Source organism: Haemaphysalis longicornis, unplaced genomic scaffold, assembly GCF_048455015.1.
Source record: "Haemaphysalis longicornis isolate Haplotype H1 unplaced genomic scaffold, Haemaphysalis longicornis Haplotype H1 scaffold_5, whole genome shotgun sequence".
NCBI classification, from domain to species: Eukaryota; Metazoa; Arthropoda; class Arachnida; order Ixodida; family Ixodidae; genus Haemaphysalis; species Haemaphysalis longicornis.
The window spans coordinates 20,112,460-20,131,129 of NW_027526385.1; the positions used below are offsets into that span (position 1 = coordinate 20,112,460).

An 18,670-nucleotide genomic window follows, 5' to 3' on the forward strand; every position below is an offset into this window, starting at 1 on the left:
CATCGGCCGACGACTTCGAAATTAAAGATGTACAGATACATCGGGGCTTCGTGCAGAACGCTTGACTACTTATTCACAGTATGCATCCCACTTTGCACTCCGGTCGTCGACACGCCCGTAGCCAAGCCCAAGAACAAATCTACGGAAGCAATCCTAATGTTTTGTACACAGATGCCAGCCCTTACTCCAATCCGTCCCATCACTTAGCCATAGCAACCACTATAGGGACAAGATCATCACCTGCGCCTCAATCAAGACCCCATCTATCTGGGCCGCGGAAGAATTCGCTGTGGCCCCCCAGGTAGCACAAAAGAGCTTAAGGACGTCTACTATCAGGGTTTTTGAGGACGAAAGAAACGGCTTTTAAACATCCCAGACAATCCGATAACGCTTTCGCGGCGTTTTAGAGAGGTCTTAAATCACGTCTAATGTCCAGCGGGTATTACTATTTCTAGACAACTTATTTACCCGCTTTAAAACGTGTTTGGAAATCGGTCTAAAAGTGGGATTTTGGAAGAGCTGTACAAGTCCGTCAATGTGGCTTTGCAATCGGCATTTTAGATGGTTTAAAGACGTCTTAAAAATTACGGTCTAGAAAAGGGCTTTGGAAAGACGGTAAGAATCCGTTTCTTGGGATATTTAGAGCCGCATTTTATGCGGATAAAATACGGCTGCATAAACCCGCTCCCTTACTACCCCCCCTCCCCCGGAGTGGGTCTAGGCGTGAATGCGGCCATTTTGCTGCACGCATTCGCAATAAAAAGGCCTTTTGGTTTTAGAAAACATTTTATTTGAGACCAAGCAACGGGGGAAAGTACTCAGCACAAAAATACCATTACCATTCAAAACACACAATTCAGTGGAAAAATCTTCCTTGCACGTGCCAGAAGCATCATTATACAAAAACACCACATTGGTTATTTTAACGGGAGAATTCAGTGCAAATAAAACATTGAACAAAAAAGATCAATTCAAGAAACTTGTACCAGCATGTCCACAAATTTCCACACTTTCTTATTTTTAAAGCAAGAATGGAGCGCACACAAAACATTGAAAACAAAACGAAAAGAATCAACTTGTACAATCAGGTCCACAACTCTGCGCATTTTCTTATGAATATTTGGAGGCAAGAATTCAGCACAAATAAAACATTGTACAAAAAAGGGTACATGCAAGAAACTTGCACTATAACGTCCACAACTTTGTACATTTGCGTATGGTTATTTGAAAGCAAGAATGCAACACAAATAAAGCACTGACAAAAAACGGTCAATCCCAAAAAATTTTACCATCAAGTTCACAACTTTATACATTTGCTTTTCACGCTTAAACAATAAAATGCAAGGACAACTGGTTCTGCAAAAAATGACAATCACTTAGGAAAGTGAAACAATTAAACTGAGTTTATTTAAAAGATCACATTGTAAAGATCGTGTACAAGAAAATAGGCAGAATTCCAATGCTCACCTGGCGCCAGCAACGTTAAAAACTTTTAAACAAATAAAAAGCCATGTGTAGCCTTTTTCTCCTTGGAATAAGCACTATAAGCACTGGTTAAACCCCCTTCTAAAAAATGACTACTGCAAATAGCACTTGCTAACACAGCATAAAACGAACATTTACTGGTCTGGATAACACAAACTGAAACAGTGCCGAAAAGCGCACGCAATGAAAAGGTAAATGAGTAACTGGACAAGTCGAATACGGATGACAGCCACTGCAGCTAAACAAATGAGCTTCATTCATGTGCACTGGCTACCACCTTGGGTTACCCCGAATAATAAGGGCAGGAAAAAAGACTGCCCACTTGCGTTAGAGCAAACAGCAGTGTAGTCAGTTTTCCCTGCCCCGTCATTTAACGTTACACTGTCAACGAGGTTGGTACAATTCACTTACTTGCTGTGCCAAATACCCGTACGTCGTGCTTTTTGAATGAAGGGTCCAGTCGGTCAAGTTGAGTAATTGCTTTTTTTAGCCGTGTTGTACTATAGGCGACCGGCCAAAAGCAAATCTTGCCCCATACCCATGAAGAATGTACCGCCTCCACTTCATCAGTCTTCAGGAACCGCAGAACTGTAAAAGCTGCAAACAGGCACGTTGCATTAGTGCACTTCCAACACGGAAGACTTAAAGCTTTGCACATTTAAGTAAACTGGCGTTTATTGAAATTTGAGCAGGAAGTAACCTCCAGTTGTGAAATTAAAGAAGTCAAAAGCGCACACATGAGAACAATGATGAAAGCTTTTTAGCAGCTGTAAATAGACAGAACGAAAATGAAAAATTCAACGCTCGCATGCATGGAAGAAATAATGTTTCGAGCTGATATATTTTATAAATCGCTTAAAATATTCGAGAATAACAATCCCAAGAAATGTTCGCACTATTTTAATTTAATGCTGCCCAACGATCGAGCCTTGTCGCGAACCGGGTTTTGACGTAATTACAACGCTTACCACGTCAATCATCGGGCTGGGACGGCATGTCCCCATGTCGACGTCGGGTTTTCAGTTCTGAGACAAAGCAGGTCGTGGTTGGAACCTGCGTACGCAACACCCGGCAATGCATGGATTTGAATTGTTGCAAAAAAAAAAGAATAAACAGGCGCAAATAAAAGCGCAGTTCCGCTTGGAGCAGAGAGACACGCACGTTGTAGACGGTTTGCTGAGCTTTATCGGCATCAAAACACGGACACCTGAAGCGCTACGGGGCGCTAAAGGCCGCGTGCGTTCACCCACGATGCCCACGACGCCTTGCCGTGCAGGCACTACGTCACGTGGTACGACATAATTCTCTCATAAGGAGTGAAACGAACCCCGACCAATGATTCCAAGATAGAGCACAAGTTGTCGCTCAAGTAAACCAAAACACTTAACAAATGTTACAATGCGAACAGTATATTCGAGGTGCATGCAGTTGCTTACCCAAACGCTTCCTGCTTATAACTAGCCACGGCATTTCAATTTCAATACTTCACAACAGCGCGAAACTGCACACGTCAAAACAACGTAACGGCGCTTGTGGATGGAAATAAAATAAAGCTCTCCTTCGCAATCGCTATCACAAATATATCAGAAACATTTACGGTTCATAGCACGGCGGTCACATCGGGCGGAACAGATACTGAAGTACGGACCCGGCACAAACTGCAAATACTTACAAAAATCCTCCCGGTTCTCTGCGCGTACTATGAAAGCGATGCACAAAGAGGCTCCACCACAGCGTCGGCGTCGCAGAACTGGCAGTACAGCGCTGGCGCTGCCGCCAACTCTGGCCTTTGGCGCCAAAACTGATTACTCTCTAACCAGAGCGCGCCCAGACCATAGCCTCTTCCTCCATGATAGCCTCCATACCATGGAGGAAAGAAAAGCTCAGGAGAGGCCCTGACGTCACACCCAGCGCAGCCGGAAACGCCATTTCTGTAAGTCGAATGGCGGACTATTGGCCCTCCATGCCATTGGCGGACTCTTTTTGCCTCTCTCTCTCGGTGCACCCTCTCCGCCTCCTCCGTCCTGTATCGCCTCCCTTGTCGTCTGCATCTGCCAGCGCCGAGCCGGAGGAAATCAGCTGATAGGCAGGTAGAAGGCCGTTTTGCAGCGCGTGACCGTGAACCTAAACGCGCGGTTACACTGTTACACGTCTTCAGTGTGGCCGCAGCAGGTTTGCGAAGTGGCTCGCTCTAACAATGCCGCAATGCTCGGTGCCAGGCTGCAAGTCGCGATCGGTACCCAAGGAATTGGGCGTCACTTTTCACCGGTTAGTGCATCATTCCGCTGACTAGTATTCCTGTACATTGGTCTGCATTCATCCTTTGTTTGCAAATCGCCGCCGTTTATAGGTTCCCAAGCGATGGAGAACGCCGCAAACAGTGGGCGAACGCTGTGCGGCTACCGGACTGGAAAGTGCCCAAGTTTGCGTTGCAGTTTCACTGGCAATCCCAGAGATGACTTGTCAATTAAACGGCCGTTCTATATAGATAGGTAAGCAGCACTTCATGCAGATTTCAAGCTAAAAAATTGTGGAATATTTTTACCGTTGTTCGCGTGCCTTCGATAGAATTTTTTTGCGAAGGAGGAGGATGAGGAGGAGGAGGCGGCAAAACGTTTTATTGAGCAAAAAAAAGGAGAGGGTGGGTGGCGTCAATAAACTTTTTTCGCCAAGTTTCAACTTGTCTCAGTGTCAATAAATTCAAGGTGATATCAGTTGAAAACGTTCATACACCAACCTCGCAGTCTGAAGCGTTGAAAAGCGAAATCCAGAGCGAGACCACAAAAAGATCCAGATCCAGCACTCTTCCAGTCAACAGACGGACACCTGCTAAGGTAATAGGGAGATGGAATTATATCAACTGGGAATCTACCTTGTAACAATTGCAAAGGCACTGCCGCGCATTGCCGGCCTAGCAAACTACATGCAGCGGCGATAACCAAAAAATTGAGTTGCGAATCGTTCGGTTGCAAGTCGCCTACGTACTGCACACCATGTATCACTTCCCGAAAATCTACCTGACGGGTGTCTGCGCGTACGACGGGACGGCGCGTTCACGATATCTGCACTTCAATAGGCGCGTCGTGATCGCGACCGGAGCAAAAGCTTGACGCGGTACAAGGTGCACTTCCAAGTAGAAATTAAATGACATATTCACATCGGCGCAGCTGTCGTAACTCGCTGCATCCTTTTCGAGTTCCGCAAGACCACAGCGCAGCAAAGCGAAGCGGCAATCTTCGCAATCGGACGACAAGGCAGGCGCTGCCTTTCCTCCATGACTGGCGGACGGCGGGCGGGACGTTGCTAGGACGCCGTTGCTAACGCGACTTTCAATGGCCGCCGAAAGCACGTGACTTCCTCCACACTTTTGCCAATGCACGGGGATAGCTGAGGGCCTCTCCTAAGCTTTTTTTTCCTCCATGCTCCATACGCATGCGGACGGCGGAGGAGGCAGAGGCGGAGAGCAAAGCTTTTACGTGAATTCTCTCCCACCGCCTTCTCAGTCACACGAGGCTATGAAAAATGGCGCGTTAAGGCACTATACCCTCGACAAAAGTATTGGCATGGGATTTTACGGACGGCTACAAGAAAGCCAGAGGAACAACTGCTTAAAGCAGTTGAAAAAATACGTTTTAAAGACGCAGTTTTCGGAGGGATCTTATCCTTGTAATTATTGACTTCTAGAAGCCGTCTTCTCCTGTCTAAAATCCCTTTCTGACGTTTAATCCATGAATACGACGTTTTCTAGACATTCTGTGCTACCTGGGCCTCGCCATCACTCAAACACCCGCAACGATTCTAATTACAGACTGTCAAGCCGTCTGTCGCAGCTTTTTATCAGGTTACGTGGCCTCAACTACGTGGAACCTCCTGGCTCAACACGCCCCCAACAGGAAGATCGACATGGACCCCGGGACACTCCTCACTAACGGGCAATAATTTTGCCCATAGACAAGCCTGCGAACTCTCCTCCCAGGCCTCTGAGGCAAGTCTCGTTCCCCTGCTCACATTTCAAGACAGCACCCAACATTACCGCACATCAAGACAACATTTTCCCCCACCTCACCCGCATCTTACTAAAACAGAAGAAGTAATACTCCGGAGGCTTCAAACAAACACCTCCTCACCCAACTTGGCTACATCGGATGTACCCCACCCAATACTCTGCCACATGTAAATTTTGCCCTAACCCATGTAGCATCATACACATGATCTTGGGGTGCGCACACAACCCAGCCCTCCCTCCTTTACCCACTTCCCTTCCCCTTCCTGAGTTGTGGGAGAACCTGACGACCAGCGCCGGCTTGGATGCACAGCAACTCCTGGTGTCCAGGGCTGAGGCAGCAAGGTCGTCCCATGGTCTCCTGGACTGAGGAGCCACTCCCACATCACCAGGCTCACAATAAAGTTTTTCCTCCTCCTCCTCCTCATCGCGCAGAAGTGCGGGCAGCCGTACACTGCCTGTGCACCCAGGGGGCGGTCCGGGTAGCCAACAAAACGCTTCGAAATCTAGACGATGATTCGATCGTAGCCCTGACCGACCCGTTCCACAAACGCGTGTTGAGGAGGGGGCAAAATACTCATCCAGAGGGCGACCCTGAAATTCGTGATAATTCCTAAACAGGGCAAGAAATTGCAACTCAGAAATTTTAGGCCTATTTCTCTCACCTTGTGCGCGGGCGAGTTGCTGGAACGCGTGGTTCTTGATATATTAAACAGGTAAATGCACGACGAGGGGCTTTTTCCCCATTGAAAGATTGCCTTGAGACCCAAGCTGTCACCTGGGACTGGGGCTGACACATCAATGATAAACGGCGAGAGGGCTGCTCCCCGCTGGACCAAAGCGTTCCACAACATGAGGCACAAAATGGTGCTAGAAAACCTAGGAAAATCAGGCGTAAGTTGCAGGACCTAGGATTACGTAAAATACTTTTTATCGGACTGGTCGGCAACCTTGTTTTTCGGGGTCAACCTAGCTCCTTGGGCGGGATAGTCGAGTCGTAGACGTTGGAGCTGGGTAGCAGCGGCACACCGCAAGGCTCGGAACTTTCGCCTTTCTTTATCAACAGTGACATGCTCGGCCTAGACGGCTTAAATTGCAATTTATGCGTACGACTCCACTCGGTTGCGAGCGGTAGCAGAACTGAGTACGTGCACAACGCGGTTGGGGGTCTAATCAACTGAATCGACGTCGACCTCATCATCGTGGACGCGTACTTGTTACACCGGTCGGGCTGGGCGAAGGACAGACTCTCCCATTGGGGTGGGATCGATGATTAGAACTTGTGGAGGCTCCCAAGTGGCAGCTGATTTTATGGCACCTGCTCCAAACCATCCCCTTCCCCGACCTCGTGGCTTGAAGCCGCTGTTACCCGAGATTCTATACGGGCAAAACTGGATTTCGAGCATATGGTTTGGTCGTGCCCACTTAAAAAGACTATACGAGAAGAAAGGACACTGTTTAATAAAAATAACCAAGGAGCATTGCGAGAACGCCGTGGTTAGCTCAAACCGTGACGTTGAAATCCGGCTCGTCCGGATGGCTGCAGACGTCAGCGGTCTACAAGGGCTGCTGGCCGTCGCTAAAGGAAAAAAGAAGACAGAAGACAACGATTTATCGTGAAACCGCAATAGCAGCGGCACGTGCCCTAAGAGTGTGATAATGCACAGAGGGGAGGAGGTGTTTGTTCATTGTTTTTTTTTTGGGTGCGTGTGTATGAGAGAGAGTGGGCAGTATAAATCTGTGATTTCTTCTTAATAATTTTTTTTTGAAAGTGCGCTCTGTCTCGTGTCATCTCTCTCCTGTCTTCGTTAGTTTTTTGCGCAATTGAAGTACAGCATCTTCTTAATTTCTACTAATATGACCTTAACACGCGTTTGTTTCCTGACCCACTCCGCTCTCTTATTGTCCCTTAATGTTACACCTATCATTTTCCGCTCCATTGCCCGCAGAGTCGTTCTCAATTTAAGTTGAACCTGCTTAGTGAGCTTCCAAGTTTCTACCCCATGGGTGAGTACCGGTAAGAACTTTCTCCTTTAGGGACAATGGTAGGCTGCTATTCATTATCTGAGAATGTCTGCCGTATGCACCCCACCCCATTCTGATCCTTCTAATTATCTCTGCCTCATGGTTGGGATCTGGGGTCACAACTTGGCCTAAGTAGATATATTCGCTTACCACTTCCACTGCCTCGCCACCTATCTCAAACTGCTGTGCTGTCCCGAGGTTATTGATCATTACTTTAGTTTTCTGCATATTAATTTTCAGGCCCACGGTTCTACTCTGTTCGCCCAGTGCGGAAAGCATGCTTTGCAATTCGTCCCCCGAGTTACTTAGCAAGGCAACGTCATCAGCAAATCTGAGGTTACTGAGGTATTCTCCATTAACCCTTACTCCCACCTGTTCCCAATCCAACGTTCTGAATACTTCTTGTAAGCATGCTGTGAATAACATTGGAGAGATTGTGTCTCCTTGTCTGACGCCCTTCCTTATAGGTATTTTACTGCTCTCCCTATGGAGGATGATGGTAGCTGTGGACCCATTGTAGATATCCTCTAGTATTCTTACATAATGCTCATCTACTCCCTGGTTCCGTAATGCCTGAATGACTGCTAGGGTTTCGACCGAGTCAAATGCTTTCTCATAATCTATGAAGGCTATATATAGGGGTTCAGTATACTCAGCGCACTTCTCTATCACCTGATTGATTGTGTGAGTATGGTCCATTGTTGAATAACCTTTACGGAACCCGGCTTGTTCTTTAGGTTGACTGAAATCTAAGGTTACAGAAATTCTGTTAGCGATTACCTTGGTAAGTACCTTGTAGACGACTGACAGTAAGCTGATCGGCCTGTAATTTTTCAAGTGCTTCATGTCGCCTTTCTTATGGATTAGGATGATGTTCGCGTTCTTCCAAGATTCCGGTACCATTGCGGTCATTAGTCATTGCGTATACAGGTTTGCCAGTTTTTCAAGTACAATTTCTCCGCCATCCTTCAAGACGTCTGCTGTTATCTGGTCCTCACCAGGTGCTTTGCCCCCTTTCATTTCTTTCAAAGCCTTCCTTACTTCTTCGGTCGTTACTGTTGGGATGTCTATCTCCTCTGAGCTACTGTCTCGTTCGGCATTATCCTGGATGTCCCGGCTACTGTACAGATCCCTGTAGAACTCCTCGGCCACTGTGACTATTTTATCCCTATTTGTGATGACATTGCCTTGCTTATCTTTAAGTGCATACATCTGATTTTTCTCCACGCCAAGACGCCTCTTCACAGCTTTCAGGCTACCTCCGTTCTTTACAGCATATACGATAAATAATAAATAAATAACAACATGTAAGTAATAACGAATGTAAGTAAATAAATAACGACAAGTATGACTTCTCCTTTGCGGCCATACTCCGCATGCCCGACAGTCTCTTGAAGAAAGCTTACACACGCCCGCGCAAACACGTACGTGGAAACACTGAGATGGAGAGAAAGAGAGACGGAGAAAGTCAGAAGATATGTCTTCCTTTCTTTCCGTGCCGTTTGATAACCCTGGACGTATTTTTAAGGCCGCTTGTAGGAGGGGAACCGGATGAGAAACATGACGGCCTCGTAGATTGCCGCCAGAGGACTTTGTCAACTTCCTGCCAATAATGAGAAGTTTGAGAAGTCGTCAACTTTTCGCCGTCGCTCACACTCATTGCAAGACCCGCAAGACCCGCAAGACCCGCAAGACTCGTGTGTGATCGTAACCGCCGCCAACTTTGTCTAAAAGAAAACCAAAAGTCTTCGGAACCTGCGCATCTATCTTCAGCATGGTCTACCTGGCGCTCGTCTTGGCCCTCGTCTTCCTGGGCTCTCACACGCTGGACGCCCAGACGCCGACTCCTTCTGAGAACGTCACCGCCCCAGGGATGATGCCAACTATTGAAGTCAAAGACGTAGGCGTCATTAATGGTAAGCTAAGAGCCTTCTGTGGGGCTTAATTACGTCAACAAATTGCTATATATACGTTCGGGTCATGTTCACATGGACGCATTCTGTTTCTATCGTGCGCCAATTCTTAATTGACCTCCGCGATTTCAGTTGCTTCACTGCAAACTGCGTGGAAAAGTAGGAGAATGTGTGGTACGTCTTATATCGTCGGAACGCTGTCTCGCTGACCACTTGGCAGCAACTTGACGGAAGCATCAGCCACTGTTTACAGCGTTACGCCAACCACATACCCTTCTTCTGGATGGGTTAAGGGGGGGATGCTAATTACAAAGACATCTAATTTACAATTAGAATTCACAATTTGATACACACAGATTCAAGCTGAAGTAGCAACAACTGTGAATTCCTCGTAGTATCGTCGAAAAAGCATACTGAGTTCAACCAGACAGTTGTGTCATCTTGATTTCTTCTTACAAGTCGTTAATTATTATCCCCTGTCAGCTCTATCGTGTTGCATTGGTGCGCTCAGCGCAGGGCTCCAACGTACCAAGCCGTTGAAAGCGCCATTACGCAGCACAATAGTGTTGGAAAATCGGGGTAGGAGCATCTGTTTGCCTCTACTCTGCGTTGACGCACCGGCTCACATTAACTTGAATGATGACAGTTTTTGCCAAAGCATCGCTGCACTGGGTTGTATGCAGGTGAGCTCCCTGCCGAGCTCAAAATATCCCCAGTGAATTTCCTTTCCTTTTCCCGTCGCAAACCACAACCACCACCAGTAGTGTACCTCATTGAACCCCAACTCTTCACAACTCTTCGGTCCTGGTGTCTGCACCGCCTACAAAGGGCCGGCGGGATTTTGAGTTGCGTCCGTTCAAAAATTTCCCGCATTTCCCCGAGGGGAAGAATGTGAAAGTGCGAATGCACGAGTTGAATTTGCGCGGTTCGGTAATGTTCGCGAAAGAGAGATCACACACACACACACACACACAACTACAAAGAAAGAAAGATGCATTTATTCACAGACACCTGTTTGTGTTGTCGTTGTACTTGATTGCTAGAGCGGATCTCAGCTTTGAAATTTCGTGTCAGTACTCCTTTAAGCAGGTGCATTAGCCCTTCTCACGTCCGATTCTTGGCCAATCCCCCACGTGGGTATGTGCCATGTCAGCGGCCAGGCAGCGCGCACCCATCTCCCCCCGTTGCCAAGGAAGACGAGGAGATTCCTGGCCAATCCCCCACGTGGGTATGTGCCATGTCAGCGGCCAGGCTGCGCGCGCCCATCTCCACGTGCGCGGACATCGCCGGTGGACGCAGGTTCAGGGTCGCTTAAGAAGTGCATTCGCACTTAAAAATGTCCATTCCGCGTACACTTCAGTCATGACGTAGTTGCAGCACTTGCAAAGCCGCTGACCAATGAGAGGCACAGAAACCGGCGCCCCGCCTTCCCCATGCAGCTTTACATCCGAGTAGTTTGCTTCCAGCCCAATAGGGGCTCACGCGAATTGGCATTTTGAAACGAACATGCAATGAACAAAGCTGGGAATTGCGCCCAACGTGGCACTTTAAATTGTGCCTTGCTATAGTTATAGTTCTATCGTGGCAAAGAAAATCGCAAAGTACAGGAAAGTAAGAGTGCTACTTTGACGCCTCGTTTTGTCAGCCGCTCGCTGAATGCTCGAACGTATATATGCCAGGTTGCTTGAAACCCCTTCATGTTGGGCTTGCTGACGCTTACCACGGTTGCCTCCATTTCGGCAGACTTTTGCTACTGTACATTTGCGGGGCTTTCATTGAAGACTAACGTGAAACAGCGAAACGGTGGTGGCCTGACTGACATACCTAACCGTATATCATCTGCGCCCCCTATAGGAAGCAGGGCTAATAGTGGAGTCAGCCCTTCTGCTCATAGTTTTTTGCACCCTAAAGAAGCCCTTTTTATTCTCAAGTTCAACAGTGAGGTTTTTGTGCGCCTACGCTTCGACAACGAGAGGCGCACCGTGTTTAATTGTGGCCTGTAGGGATTAGTTTAGGCCACAACGGAACACTGACGTTCGCCGAAGTCTCAACCCAGGGGCGTTTAGTTTTCCGTCTGCGCCATAAATACAGCTGCCAAAAATCGAACCACATTGTTACGGGACTCAGGTGGACAATGCTGCGCAGCGCCTTGGACCACGAACGATGACGACGATGATGAAGTCCCTGCCGCACACCAAAAGTCTTCATTTCTGAATATTTTTCTTATTTTCTTCTCCCTCCTCCTCATTCTTCTTCTCCTCCCTCCTTCTCCTTCTCCCCCCCCCCTCCTCCTCCTCCTCCTCCTCCTCCTCCTCCTCCTTCTTCTTCTTATTTATTTATTTATCTATTTATTCGCCATCCTTGTGTCAATAAAGTTTCATTTATTTATTTATTTATTTCCCCTTTTTGTTTTATTTTTAATATTGACTAATTTTCAAACTCCATTCCTCAAACGCAAGAAGACAAAAAAGCTTCCAAATTTTTCTAATTTTCCTTGAGTAATGCACCTAGGCAGTAATCTCTTTCGTTTTAACGACTGATGTTTGGCCGATCCCCTGATTGGGTATGCGCCAATAATTATTAGGAATAACAACAACAACATCCTAGGCGAGTTCTGTTATGGCCGCTATATTTGTAAATACAGTAGACTCTCGATAAACGGAACTTCAAGGGACCGAAAAAAATAGTTGTTTAACAAGAGTTCCGTTTACTGAGACATGTGTGAAAGTGCAAATTTATGTGCGTACTCACTTTTAATACCATTTAATGGAACTCTAAGCACTAGAAGGAGAACGTAGCTGATAGTGATTCAGAAAGCAAGAAAACTACGAGATCTTTAGGCACAGCATTCACAAAGTTGATTTGGCAACTATGAGTCGCTGGGGACTACAAAATGCAGCAATTTTTTTTTTTTGAGCCCTTGCAACTGCATCTTCACGGAGGCTAGAGACCTCAACTTTGCGAGTGCTTACGAGCCACCGAATTTAGAAGACGGCAACGCGGTAAAGAAGCGCGAATAGCACCACGATGTTACGAACGATGTTGCAGGAGCTGAGCCCTGTAACTTCGGCATCTTGAATCGACACCGAACGACTGGAACAAGAACTGCGATGACGCTAAGGAGACGATACTTCCGAGACTAACAAGGTTAAAAAAAAAAACCTGGAGGAAAAAAAAAGAAAACAAAAAGTAAACAGCCGGAACCGCAAACAGCTGATTCTCATGCCAATGATTTTCGCAAGAAGTTCCATTTCTGGTTCCGTTTACACGGTGACGCGGAAATTTTAGTTCCGATTACCGAGAGTTTTTTTTTACGTTATCTGAAAAGAAAACCAACCAACTTACAGGCTGCTGTTCGTTTAAGCGGCAGTTCCGTTTAAGCGATTTCCGTTTATCGAGATTCTACTGTAATGCAAATAGATCGCTTCACCCCATCGCATCGTTCGTCTGAATTACGTCCTGCCGCCGCGTCACAATAATTTTGACTCACTCCACGTCGAATTCGCAGGTAAATGCATATACGGTGGATTGGCCATGGAGCCGACCACTCTGAACCTGATGAAGGAGCCTTGCGAGGCGTGGACTTGCGACGCCGAGAACTACACAGTCACCGTCCAGAGGTTTGTGGGTCATATTAGTGTCACTAAATAATAAAACTTATCTAGTGGCTTCTATAGGTCATATTACCGTATACGCGCTGTTTTCTCCAGAGTAACACGTACCAACTAGGACATCAGCAAACAGTGTACTCGTACGCTCAGACGCTTTGCAATGCACTTAATGAACATGTGGCGTCGTGACAAGATTCAAACGAATAAATTCTTAGGGCGAATAGGGAAAAATGCCAATAAATCGAATAAAGAAAGCAATCATTCAATAACCCGTTTATTTCTGGTGCCTCTATACAGATGCGGAGATTTCAAAGTGCCAAGCCACTGCGATCTCGAGTCGACGCTTGAACCCTTCCCGAGTTGCTGCCCCGTTCTTGTCTGCGAAGGAATTTGAAGACATCCAGGCGAGCCGACATGACGACTCCGTCTTCAAAGAGCGAAGTTGGGCTGTAATAATAATAATAAAAAAACGGAAGCACACGCAAGGGTTGTGGCTTTTCCTTTTAAACCGCCTTGTATTGAATAAATTTTCTGTCTTCCACAAACTCTATAAACCCTTTCAACTTATTCGTCTTGGGAGCCGCTAGCGTCACTATGTAAGCTACTCTTAAGAGTACCGCCACTTCGTGCACCCGTAAGCGTCTGGGGGCCATTTTGTTTGAGGCTTGCAGTGTTGCCATCTCTCCCAACGAAACCCTGGAAAGAGGGCTCCACTCACTTCTCTAGCCCCACCTTCCCCTTCCCTCCTCCCCTTTCCCATCAATAAAATTTACTGACTGACTGACTGACTGACTGAAACCGCCGCCGGTTGTGACGGGCAGAGTGTGACCAGCCGCTCTAGCGTTCGCGCAACAGAGAGAGAGAGAGAGAGAGAGAGAGAGGGCGAGGCGCCCAGAAACAAAATGGCTGTGCCCATATGTAAGCAAATATCACGTGGTGGCGAGCGACCAATGAAAATCCTGGCAGCACATAACAATGAAAGAAAAGAGTGCCGATACTCTAAAATCCTTTATTTAGTGATGCTAGGAGTCGCCATTTCACCATTTGGCTCCACTAGCCCCGATTTACCTGGCGCAGTCGACAGGATGATAACCCTGCGCATATGCGCAGCACAGTCCATAACATTCCAAAATGTTATATATCAAGGCTTAAAGAAGGAAAAAGGTCTGTAGACGTACATTTTCTCAAAGGACCTTATGAACTGTTGATTGCTATTTCTTGCAGGGATACTCACGTTTCAACCACCCCGTGTCAACGGGGGCATCCGGTTGTTCGATCGGTAGTACCCACCACCACTCTACCAGTCACAAAAAAAGGAAGAAAAAGAAGAGGGGAGGAATACCACCATTAATATTCAATGAATGATGGTTTAACCAACGGACAAGCGCGCGAGTTTAACAATTTACTAGTCAGACTATCGTGTTCCATTTGAAGTGACTGTGATCAGACTATGGTTCTAAACCAACGATGTGACTGCGTCGTACAGGGTGTTCTGGCGCCGTAAGCGTTGGTAGAAACCTCTCTCGAGGAGGCAGAGGAGGCCACCATCGCGCTTGCCATGGTCCACTCACCTACTATCACGATTGTGAGTGATTCAAACATCAAGGATCTCACCTACTGCCCTTGCCATTCTCTCCTTTCCCCCCGACCCCCAACGGATGCCATGACTATTATCTGGACACCCGCACATGCTGGTCTCCCCGTAAATGAGGCAGCCGACACCAGTTGGCCACTCGGCAGACACAATCGCCGGATTCACCTCCCAGCTCTCGCGACCGCCTCGTCACCTTTCGTGACGTTACGTCACACTACCGTCTCGAACGACTCTTCAACCCCCTGCCCATCGCTCTAGATCGCGACATCCAGAGGTCTTGTTGCGTCAGCTCGCACATTTCACACCCCTGTCTTCAGGCACTTCGCCCACCCTGCCGTCTACACTCCCTCCCGTCTCTTCTGCCCTGACAGAGTTGACGTGAACAGCATCCCTAAATAAGCTACGCGTAAGAGTACCGCGACTTCGTTCATCTGGAAGCGTCTGGGGGCCATTTTGTTTCTGACTTGCAGTGTTGCCATCTCTCCCAACGAAACCACCGCCGGTTGTGACGGGCAGAGTGTGACCGGCCGCTCTAGCGTCCGCGCAGCAGATAGAGAGAGAGGAGAGGCGTCCAGAAACAAAATTGCTGCGCCCATATGTAAACAAACATCACGTGGTGCCGACCGACCAATGAAAATCCTGGCGGCACATAACAACGAGAGAAAAGAGTGCCGATACTCACGCTAACCGGAACCACACAATGCGGGGATGCCCCAGACGCCGCCCCCCCTCCCCCCCCCCCCCTTAAATTCCTCCAAATAACTATACGCTTGAGCCGTGGGAAGCTGCCATGCGTCGCAAGGGGCACCTTCTCTAAAAAGATAAGGCAATACTCGTGTCGAGGATAAGGGAATACTCGTGTGGAACCTTCTCTAAAAGATAGGGGAATACTCGTGTCGAACTGAGGCTTTTAAACATTCATTCTACCCACGTACCATCCGCGAATGGAATACACTGCCGGCTGAAATTGTAGAGCGCGATCGTGTGCAATCATTTATTTCCGCAATCATGAAACACAAACAGTCCGACACTCCCCCTGTATCTGTGTCGCGTTTGGTTGCGCCTGCTTGAGTGCTTTCCTTGTCCAGTGGTTTCCAGTTTATTCTAAATAATTTCGCTTTGCTTCTTCCACTTGTTGCTTTACAGCGTGCTCTGCATGTTCATTGGATGTTGCGCAGAGTGAACAAGCAGTCACCTTTGAGGTTCCCCGTTCCTACATTCTTTATTGCTTGAATGTGAACATCTTCGACAGAACTCTGTCTGTTTCGGGTTAAAACTTAAGAGGCAAATACACCAACCAAGGGCGTTTATTCAAAGCGGTCCCAACGTTTCGGAGCCAACTCGGCTCCTTCATCAGGGGTGACTAGGTACGACAAGAAGCAGCGGTTATATAGGTTTTTTTTTTATTATTCTCCCGTGTGAGCAGATTTGTTCGTTCGCTTGTTATACGCGCGTTACCTTGCATAGTTGTCTAGAACTACTCGTACTCCACATTTTTGTATAGACTATGCTTGTCCGCTCCTGCCTAGGGCTTCGTAAGTGAAGCTGGCAGTATCCTGTAAATAAGTAAATAAATAAAGGTTATCTCTCTCTCACAACGCCTACACCCAAGACAAAGTCTTGTACTGGGCGGAGAAAGTGGCAACGTGTATAGTCTGTTTCCACCCCCGACCTGGCTGCATTTTCTCTACCGGTCAATAAAGATGTTCTGTCCACCACCACCACCAAAGTCACGCCAGGATTCATGGCGTGCCATATCGTGGCTGATTGTAGAACTGCAAGATTGTGACAATGATGTTCTAAAACTGAGTTGCTGTAACGACACGTGCCCACGTGGGGGAATGGCCAAAAATGTCTGCCTCGAAAAGGCTAAAACGTTTGCACGTATAAATGTGAATAATTACGATAAAAACGTGACGGAGAAGCATGAATGCCCGTCCGCAAAGCAAAAAATAACGAACCTTAAAGGAAAAAGAAGTTACAATTACATCGTAATAATAGTTCTGGTCATAATTTGCCGACTTTCTGGGAGCGCGCACAATAAAGTCTTGCCGTCAAGCGTGTGTACAATGGTCTGTATAAACAGGTAGCAGCGCAGTTCAAATTTACCGCTCTTCCACAATTCTTGCTCTTTGTCATCGCGATCAAATAATTATTAGAAAAGGCTGACAATTACTACACTCCTTAATGAGACATTCATGCGCAGCGCGGACTGCAGTGGTGGTTGTGGTGGTTTGCGGGACAGGAAAAGGAAAGGAAATGCACTGGAGATATTTTGAGCTCGGCAGGGAGCTCACCTGCATACAACCCACCGCAGGGGAAGGGAAGTAGAGTGGGAGTGATAGGATAAAGTAGAGAGAGAGAGAGAGAGAGAGAGAGAGAGAGAGAGAGAGAGAGAGAGAGAGAGAGAGAGAGAGAGAGAGAGAGAGAGAGAGAGAGCTGTCAGTCCTAGAAAGCTGTCAGTCCGGGCACAGCAGTCAATCACTGCACCCCGGGCTACAGCCGCTGCGTGAGGCCGGTCGTCTCCACCGATGTCAAACAACGGCGCCAAAGTGCAGCGCACCAAAACGAAGGCACACTCACCCCGAGAGGTTTCACGTGGCAGTAGCACTTTTCTCCGTCACACAGGGTTAACCCAGGGCCTGGAGCACAGGTCTCTTGACAGGACTCAACGGTGCACTTCGCGTCCGCCGAAGACACCAGTAGCGAGAAGATCACAACCATCGAGAGAGCAGCGACAACCACAGCGTTTCGGCCGCAGCACCGGAAGGCCGCACTCTGCTTCACCATGATTACTTCGGGTTTTCGACCTGACGGAGCAAGGCGTGCAAGGGTTGAAGACAAGATTTAGTTACCGCAGCAAAACCTAGGTGGGGAATTGAGGCATTTTCTTTCAAAATGAGTGAAACATAGCGTCACTAAATGAGTTACACTGAAGAGTACCCCACTTCGTGCACTCGGAAGCGTCTGGGGGCCATTTTGTTTCTGGCGTGCAGTGTTGCCATCTCTCCCAACGAAAAGAGTCTTGGGAAGCGGCATTGTCCAGCTCGGACCTCTCCAGTCAGCGAGAACTGCTGGAAAGAGCCAAGCCAGGGGCTTTCGCCACCGGAGTCCGGGAAATAGGATTCCACCCTCAACTCCACCCCTCCCCTTCTACCTTTGTTGCAAATAGAGTTTACTACTACTACTACTACAGAAACCGCCGCCGGTTGTGACGGGAAGAGTTCGACCGGCCGGCCTAACGTCCGCGCAGCAGAGAGAGAGAAAGGAAAGGCGCCCTGAAACAAAATGGCTGCGCCCATACGTAAACAAACATCACGTGTTGCCGACCGACCAATGAAAATCCTGGCGGCGCATAACAATGAGAGAAAAGAGTGCCGATACTGTAAAACCCTTTATTTACTGACGCTAGTCAAACCCTCCCAAATGAAATTTTATAAAACAGCAGAAATTTGTTAGGGGACCTTAACGCAACACTGTCAAAGCTACTTCGTGATATGTTTTACATGTCAAATAAGGGGAGTTCCCGGCCACGAGCAATTAAAAATGAATTAATAATTAAAAGCAATAATTTTAATTATGAATTTAGTAATATCTTAAAAAATTAATTAATCTCGCCTGAAAGTCCCACCTGTCATGCAGAGACTCGCAAGGAAGCTGCCATGTTGGTTACAAGGCGCCAAACCAAAAGCACGCTTCCATCGGGAAAATGGGTTTTGCTCATTTTGATCCCTTGCACAACAGGTTCTGGCTCATTTCGCCGGGCGTTATCTCGCCTATTTTGTTGCACCTGTCTTCTAGGAGAAAGTTGCCGAGTTTTTCTTGTCACTACAGTTTTACAGTAGTCTCTCGATAAACGGAACTTCAAGGGACCGAGAAAATTAGTTCCATCTAGCACGAGTTCCGTTTACTGAGAGATTCATTGATTGATTGATTGCGCGCCGACGCAACGCAGGCGATGAGGTGCGCCGTGGTGGAGGGCTCCGGATTAATTTTGACCACCTGGGGATCTTTATAACGTGCGCCGAAATCTCGTACA

The 18,670-nt window shown here is 47.5% G+C and overlaps 1 protein-coding gene and 1 long non-coding RNA gene across 2 annotated transcripts; one reads left to right on the top strand and one right to left on the bottom strand.

The window, feature by feature from the left end:
* Window positions 1-808: 808 nt before the first annotated feature.
* Window positions 809-3,271, bottom strand: LOC144139101 (uncharacterized). Its single transcript, XR_013316047.1, has 3 exons — window positions 3,158-3,271; window positions 2,454-2,538; window positions 809-2,082 (listed from the first exon to the last, which is right to left on the bottom strand). It is a non-coding gene; the product is annotated as an uncharacterized LOC144139101 (long non-coding RNA).
* A 5,892-nt stretch (window positions 3,272-9,163) lies between these two features.
* LOC144137949 (complement inhibitor CirpT4-like) lies at window positions 9,164-13,582 on the top strand. The gene is made up of 3 exons (XM_077669985.1): window positions 9,164-9,429; window positions 12,935-13,046; window positions 13,335-13,582. Exons 1-3 carry the CDS (start codon window positions 9,288-9,290, stop codon window positions 13,429-13,431), a joined length of 351 nt encoding a protein of 116 aa, XP_077526111.1. The 5' UTR covers window positions 9,164-9,287; the 3' UTR covers window positions 13,432-13,582.
* Window positions 13,583-18,670: the final 5,088 nt, after the last annotated feature.

Excerpts from the sequence above, each read along its gene's own strand:
- LOC144137949 (XM_077669985.1), top strand. The coding sequence starts at position 9,288 with ATGGTCTACCTGGCGCTCGTCTTGGCCCTCGTCTTCCTGGGCTCTCAC. Across the intron at positions 9,430-12,934 it reads AGACGTAGGCGTCATTAATG|GTAAATGCATATACGGTGGA; the intron begins GTAAGCTAAGAG and ends TCGAATTCGCAG. Across the intron at positions 13,047-13,334 it reads TACACAGTCACCGTCCAGAG|ATGCGGAGATTTCAAAGTGC; the intron begins GTTTGTGGGTCA and ends GCCTCTATACAG.